Raw genomic sequence first — 8,369 nt, forward strand, 5'->3', positions numbered from 1 at the left:
AAGCAATAATTTCATGTTTTAAATGAAACATCACCTCCAATGCAACTTCAACCACCGCCCCCACTACCACTGTCATCATCGTCACTGCCACCACCACCGCCATCACCACTGCTACCACCACTACTATCATTACCATCACTACCACATCCACCACCCCCAAATTTTTGGGTATTTAATGACATTTGTTAAAATTTATGAAAGTTTCAAAAACATAAATTACTGCGCATGACAAATGTGTTTTTATTTGTTTTCTGATCCATAAATAGAAACTATTATGGTGTTATCAAATGCATTTTTTCCCCATAAATTCGGCCTAGAAACATAAATACAAAAAGTTGTTTATGGAATAGAAACATGATCCAAAAATAGAAATGTTATCATGTAGGGCCGAAACTTCTAAACCTTAATTTTCAAACAGAATAAGTCTGATTCAGATTGGTCCAAATTGAGATCGGCCCAAGCCAATTCTGATTTGCAACAATCCAAATCAGTCGATTCGATCCAGTTTTTCAAACCTTGAAGTCAATCGATCGAATTTTTTATTGATTTAATATCGATTTTGGTTTTTAAAACAGTTGAAATTGATGGAATTAATCAATTTATTAAAAAAAAAACACACTCAAAATAGAATGGACGAATAGATTATACAAAGGCAGATTTGGGATGGAGTGATGGGTGATGGAGATTGGAGTCCCACAATTTATTTTATAGATTTTGACATTTTGAGTTGTTAGTTTTTTTTTTTTCGGTAATTCTAGAGTTGTTAGTGGAGGGCTCAAAAGCAACGTGGCACGATTTAGAAATGTCAAACCTACACCCCCTTGCCATTTTTTGTTTACATAAATGCCCCATCAAACTCCTAACTAACTTGGACTGGATGATTAATTTTCTCCTTTTTGTTGGGTGGACAATTAATTAACTTTTCGTGGTTCAACCTCAACGGCACAACGCTTACCGCCTATTTCCGATTTCCGAGTTCCGAGTTCCGAGTTCCGAGTTCCGAGTTCCGAGTTAACTAGATTCTACACTCAAAACTCGGCGTGCCCATTTTTAAACACTTAACTCCCCAGGTATGAGGAAACGCCGTAACGTAAAGCCGTAAACCCCGTTTATCATTCTTCTCACACAGAGACGTTAATTCGAATCCAATCCACACTTCCACAGCGATTCGCAGAGGAAACAACCATGGCCACAAGGCTTCTTGCTTTGAAGCTCCGAGAAATCTGCAGTAGTAGCATCAGGGGAAGCCCTACCCGCTTCCCAGCTCTCTCCACGGCAGCCGCAGCGGCGGCCAGGGCAGAACCATCATCGCCTATTCAGCTGGAAGAATATGAGGACACGGAGGAGGGAATCACCATGAAAGGCGTCAAGATCTCCGGAAGACCTCTCTATCTGGATGTGCAAGCCACCTCCCCAGTCGACCCTAGGGTTATGGACGCCATGCTCCCCTTCTACCTCTCTCGCTACGGCAACCCACACTCTCGCACCCATCTCTACGGTTGGGAGTCTGACCTAGCCGTTGAGAAAGCCAGAACCCAGGTCGCCGCCCTAATCAACGCTTCCCCCAAGGAGATTGTCTTCACCTCGGGCGCTACCGAGTCCAACAACATCTCCGTGAAGGGCCTTATGCACTTCTACAAGGACAAGAAGCGCCATGTTATCACCACCCAGACCGAGCACAAGTGCGTTCTCGACTCTTGCCGTCATCTCCAGCAGGAGGGCTTCGAAGTCACCTACCTCCCCGTCGGCTCTGACGGCATCATCGACCTCGACCTCCTTCGCTCCGCTATACGTCCCGATACGGGGCTTGTCTCCGTCATGACCGTCAATAATGAGATCGGTGTCATCCAACCCATGGAGGAAATCGGCCAGATTTGCAAAGAACGCAACGTTCCTTTCCATACTGATGCTGCTCAAGCTCTGGGTAAGATTCCTCTCGATGTGGAGAAGATGAATGTGAGCTTGATGTCGCTGAGCGGTCACAAGATTTACGGACCCAAGGGAGTAGGAGCGCTCTATATCAGGCGGAGGCCGAGAATCAGGGTGGAGCCCCAGATGAACGGCGGTGGCCAAGAGAGAGGGATTCGGAGCGGAACTGTCCCAACCCCATTGGTTGTTGGCATGGGTGCTGCTTGTGAGGTGGCCATGAAGGAGATGGAATATGACGACAAGCGTATCTCTGCTCTGCACAGACGCCTGCTCGAAGGAATCAACTCCAAGCTTGATGGTGTAGTTGTCAATGGAAGCAGCGAGAGGAGATATGCGGGGAATGTAAATCTGTCCTTCGCTTACGTTGAAGGGGAAAGCTTGCTTATGGGCTTGAAGGAAGTTGCCGTTTCTAGTGGCAGTGCCTGCACAAGCGCCAGCTTAGAACCGTCTTATGTTCTGAGGGCTTTGGGAGTGGAGGAGGACATGGCTCACACTTCCATTCGGTATGGGATTGGGAGGTTCACTACGGAGGCTGAGATTGATCGTGCAGTTGAGCTTACTGTGCGGCAGGTGGAGAAGTTAAGGGAGATGAGCCCTCTTTATGAGATGGTCAAGGAAGGGATTGACATTAAGAGTATTCAATGGGCACAGCACTGATCAGTCACCTTCAGATTTTAACAAGAGCGGGATACTGTATCCAACTTGAGAAGAGGGGAGATATGCGACCTGTCTAATGTGAAAAATAAATATAGACAAGAGACCTGCCTGCTGGGGCTGCTATGAGCATTTGAACTTGATGTATTCTATTATTAGGTTTTCCATCAAGCAATCCTTGTATATGCCTCTTAGAACACTCGTTGTAGTAAGTTTTGTTCTCCTAGAAATTTCTATAAGCTTTCTATGAGCATTATGTTTGCTTTTTGTGTGGTTATATTAACATGAACTGAATTGTGCTGACTCTAGGAATTGTTAGTGGTTTGTTTTGCTAAAGTTGTATGGGTATTTTGTTAAGTTTGACAGATATCTTGTAAACAACATCAGGGAAATATATTTCCTGTAAATAACCTTCAGATCAAAAGTGACGGACTGACTGCAAATTCTCTGGTTAGAATAAGTGTTGAATGTGGTAAAATAGATTTTGTGTCAGTTGGATTCTATACTGTACCTTGGAGACCTTAACGGTTGTTCCATCTTTGATTGTTAAACAGTCCCTTTTTTTTTTTTTGAACAAGAAGAAATGATATCATATACTGCTAATTTTATTTGCTTCGAGACATGTCGTCTATCTTGATAATCTTATCAAATTCTCTTGAAAGAATTGAACAGTTGTCTATGACAAACTAACCTAAATTAATCATGAAACAAGGAATGGGAAAATAAGTTCTCCAGTATGGTTTTAGTGAGTTGAGCAGGACTTTCTAGAATCAGTTTAAGTTGCCATTTTTATGTGAGAAAAGAATTACATAGATTTCACCCTATAAAAATTATTGTAATTTTAACCGTCAAATGGGGCTAGCATGAATTTAAATCTTCCTTTGATGGTTGCTATAGAAAGTAGAAACAACTCTCCCCACTCCTCCCAAAAAAAAAGGGGGGGGGGTTTGATATCCTCTCATAGGAAGAATGGCCAGTTTGTGTATTTTAGAGTTAATTTTTTAGAAGCTTTATGTAGTTTTATCAAGTTGTCAAAGACAAATTCCATGATATTTTGAAGTTCAAGGGAAGACAAAGCTCATTATATTTTCATGATATGTTCAGGTATTGCTCACTACCAAATGAAATGGGCTTTAAACTCTTGAGGTGGATGGATCCACCTATAGAAATTGTTGGAACACCTTAATTTTTGTTGACTTGGAATATACTTCACTGGATTTCTTTGGCTATGTTTCTTTGGTATGCATCAACTGTTACAGAACAACAACAAAAGACTCCTTTTAATGTTGTTTTATGTCTTGTACTATTCTTTTCCTTTTTTTAAATAAAAATCTCTTTTCTATTAGTGTTTTCTATTAGTGTTGCCATATTCTTGAACATTTTTTCCTTATTTTTTCTCCTCTTATTTAATTAGATACTTGCTCAGTTTTGGATTTCTTTCATTTGAAGCTAGTGTGGGCTCTAACTGCAATTACTGACCTCTCATGTTAACATTATTGTGAAAATCTTTAACTATGAACTGATAAATGATAAGTGATACTTTAAGAAGGAACACAAAAGGCACTGTCTCCACACCTGCTTTGTGTATTCCTATGTCTGTAAATTCTCACGACTCATTTGAAAAGGTATGTTTTCCTTAAATGATTAATTTCTGTTAGGCCGATACATCTTCTTGTAACTGCATATTAGATTCTCAATATGGGTAGGTTGATGGGTTTGGTCTATATTGTAAAGTCCTATGATTCAAAGTTAATCTGTGCTCAATGAATTATAGACCCCTGTTGTGTTGCTTTTTAGAAGAATCCTTTGAGTCTGTATCAATTCAGTGATCCGAGTCACAGAATTCCGATTCAGTAGATTCTTATGATATTTTGGATTGCAACTATTATTTCTTGAACTCTGCTAACACTTGTCTAAGGGTCTGAGATACTCTCCTTGCTTCTTTGACTTCCAATGAGTGATACTCATGGATTTTGTTCTTTTTCTTCTTCACAACCCAAACATTGTGTGCTTGTTTACTCATATGTGGAGACTTTATGTAAAAAGATAGTGAGATTCTTGGAACTGTGTTGGAATAGATGTATGATTTCCGAATCTGCACTACAATTTTGATTTAATTTGATGAATTAGATGGATGATTAGTTCTTTATTTATTTCTATTTTTTATACTTTCCTGTATTTTTTTTCCTGTTATTTTGGAAAATGTTTATGAATTCCTATGATTCACGATTCAATTCAATTCAATTTGACCTCATGGGGGTTCTACAATTCAATTGCAGTATTACAACTATTCTGCTTAAAACATTTATGAACACCTGAAGTTGAAGAGTGTCCTTTCCCATTTTAGCTCAGGCTATGCTGCTTTTGTTTTTTTGTTGAGTTCTGCTACTTCAGATTATGGCACTATGGCGTCCTCCATCAGCTTTTTTTGTTTTCCTTTTCTGTTCCGTTGGTGTTTTATTTGTTGCATCTGGATCTCTAAGTTTGCTTCTGAAGGAAGAGTTGATGTTATGACCATATACAAACTATCAGAAAGTGACTTCTTGTTAATTCAGTTCAGCTTTTACATTAGGAAATCCATGGAGTGTCTTCATTTGGTTTCTAAATGAGAGAATCCTTCTGCCATTGACAGGAATGTACTTGAACTCTCAGAGATGGCTCTCTGTTTTTGTCTTTCTTCATACAGATGCTCCAATACAAGTTGTGCCTCATCGGTCTCCTCCCTAAGGCGTTGGTGATGGGCAGCCCAGTTGCCTCGTCTTTCCCATTCCATCACATCCTTCTAACTAGTGTTGCAGTTTTGAAGGTTGCCCATCTTCCTTTGGTATGCATATTTGTCTACCTTTAGATAGGCAGGATATGAATCTACTGTTATTTTGCATCATGCTGGTTGATCTTACTAATCCACGAGTTGTACTTTTTTTTTTATTATAAAAAACCCCTAAAATGAATATTGGAAACTAAAAGTGGTAGCACAAATCATATGCTAGAAATCTGTGTTAATTGAATTGGCCCTTCAAACTTGTCTGCAATAATTTCTACTGAACTTAGGACTGTATGTTTTTGGGTCTTGTACCTATTTACTTTTGGCATCAGTTACTGTTTGTTCTTTTCAGGTTTAACCAAGCAGCTATGGTGTTTCAAGTGAGCTCTCAACTTAAAGTGGTGATTCATGTGAGATCTCTCTCTCTCTCATTCTGCTTTACATCATTATTACCTATATCTATTAACCAAGCAGCTATGGTGTTTCATGTGAGATCTCTCTCTCTCTCTCTGATTTTGCTTTACGTCATTATTGCCTATATCTATTAACCCTTTGTGTTGGAGTTGGTTGAAAGGGAAACTCTTTATTGATTATGGGTAACCCTAATAAATGGATTAATATCTGTTTTGACATTGATGGCCTCGTAGTTCTTCCAACATGCAGCCAATGATTGGTGTTTTTTGGTCAGATACATTGGTGTGTAATTGCTCGTGTGTGAGTGTTCATATCATCATCTCTATTCTGTTGGAAGTTCTGGAGTTTGGTTTGCCTAATCTCACTACCTCTACCTCTTCCCTGGTCTAATGTCTGATGGTAGTAGTTTATCTCCGAATGGATGTTAAAAAACCATTGATTCTATTCCCTTGTTAAATAGGAATACTACATTACTACAATATTTGAAAAATTATCTTGATTGATCCATTCAAAAAACCGATTAATCGGAGTTTTGAATAAAAAGATTTCATTTGGAGGGTCAGGATTGGCACATCAAGAAGAGATAAATTTTTGCTCTGAAAATTTTCGGTCAAAAGTACTCGTTCTTGTGAAAGGAAACGCAAAGATTTGAAAAACTGGTTAATCGGAGTTTCAGATTAAAAGATTCTATATAGAGAGGTTCAGGATTGGCCCAGCAAGAAAACGATTGAGATAAATCTGGGTTTGGTCAATCTCACTTGATAATCCAATCAAGATAAGCTTATATTGATGATTTACCATTTTGAATCACATAGGGGGGCTGGTATGAGGGCAGATCTCGGCGCAATGGTAAGGTTATTCTATTGTGACCTAGTGGTTCATAAACCTCTATTTTACTACCGAGGTTTTCACAAAATCAACATCACTTGACCAAATAAAATTTCTCATCTACCTCTCCATTAAAGAAATAAAGAAGGTTTGTCACCCGTAAACACACAAATTATTTATGAATGGGAATACTAGAGATCACAGATTTAACTCTTTTCACCCTCCTAGCTAGATAATAGCTTTCTCTTCCACCTTGTCATATGACCTTTGATTTTATTCACTAGAAGTAAAAGTGGTTTTTTCTTAAATCTCCATTTGAAAATTTCTACCCCCAAATATCGAGTAGGAAATTTATAAATGGAAACACCCAAAACTTCATAAATCTGTTGTCTTTTGGGAGGGTGAATCTACCCAAAAAAATAATTTGTTTTTCTAGAAATTTAATTGTTGACCTGAATATTCTTGATACTTCGAAATAAAAAATTTTCAAGTTCTTGGTATGCATGAATGGATTATAAATATGAAGATATCATCGGCAAATAACAAGAAAGTAGGAACAATGGCACCTTGCGGAATTGGCCGGAGAGCTCAATTTTCTTTTTAGAGAGAAATTAAACCCCTATAGAGTACTTCCTCATCAAGAATAAATAAAAGGGAAGAGATGGGATCAACTTGGCAAAGCCCTCTTTGCACTCTGAAGAAACCAACCAGACCTCCATTAAATAAAATTGTCTAATATCTACGTTAAAAGGATTTAGGTATTAGGGCTATTGGGGATTACGTACTGAAACCCTTCACTCTTCATCCATGTTTTAACTTGTTGGAATCCTTTGTGTCTGATTCCTCACAACACTCTCTTATCCCATTTCGGCTTTTACTTTCTATTGTATTTGGTTATGTCGTAATCAATGTATTTTCCATCATTACTATACCTAGCACTCTTTAGGATCATCCATATTATGTATTATTTTAGAGAAATTTACTGTTTTCTTTCCTGTACTTTGTTTTAATTAAACTTTTTTCCCCTCTATTTTCAATTATTATTCTCCTTTCCCTTACAGTTTATGATCTATTATAATTAGACCTAGTCTGTTAGTGTCCATCTATTAAGTCGTGACGTGGCCAAGGAGAAAAAATTTTAATGCCCAAAATAAGCCTAGGTGCATGTAACATGACCCTTTTCCCCTTGGGATAAAAAAACGATATTTTTTTATTCTTCCTCCAATCTCCACCCTCTGCAACTCCGCTCTCACCCTTGCTATTGGTCCCGCCTCCCATCTCTACCCTAACCCTTGCTATTGATCCCACCTCCCATCTCTGCCCTAACCCTTGCTATTGGTCCCACCTCCCATCTCCGCCCTCTGCAACTCCCCACCCCCGTCACTTATCCCCATCCCTCCCTCACCCCCATCCCTGTTGCTGTTCATTTAATGTCAGAGCTCGCCGCCAAAAGAACCCATGTAATCGTAAGAAAAGGGCCGGGGGATGGATGGGTCCAACCCAATCATCGGTAGAACTTTCTCAAGAATAGAATCTCATCATCTCATTCACCTTCTCCAACTCTAAATCAACAACCTTCAACCCTTTTCCTGCAGAAATCTTACATTTCAAGAAGTCTCTGGCTCTTAGGGTTTTATTAAGGAAACCAAATTTGATTTGAAAACCCGAGATCGATATAAAACAATTTCATCTCTTCAAATTGATTTTCAATCTCTTCAGGTTGGTTTCCATTCGGTCAAAATCAAGAAATTTAGTGTCGATTACTCCTAGATGCACTAGC

General features: G+C 39.0%; 1 protein-coding gene across 1 annotated transcript; it reads left to right on the forward strand.

Moving 5' to 3' along the window:
* The first annotated feature begins 1,134 nt into the window (after positions 1-1,134).
* Positions 1,135-2,820, forward strand: LOC122662004 (cysteine desulfurase, mitochondrial-like). The gene has a single exon (XM_043857542.1). It carries the CDS (start codon positions 1,186-1,188, stop codon positions 2,584-2,586), a length of 1,401 nt encoding a protein of 466 aa, XP_043713477.1. The 5' UTR covers positions 1,135-1,185; the 3' UTR covers positions 2,587-2,820.
* The last annotated feature ends 5,549 nt before the right edge of the window (positions 2,821-8,369 follow it).

Source organism: Telopea speciosissima, chromosome 5 (genome assembly GCF_018873765.1).
Source record: "Telopea speciosissima isolate NSW1024214 ecotype Mountain lineage chromosome 5, Tspe_v1, whole genome shotgun sequence".
Taxonomy (NCBI): Eukaryota; Viridiplantae; Streptophyta; class Magnoliopsida; order Proteales; family Proteaceae; genus Telopea; species Telopea speciosissima.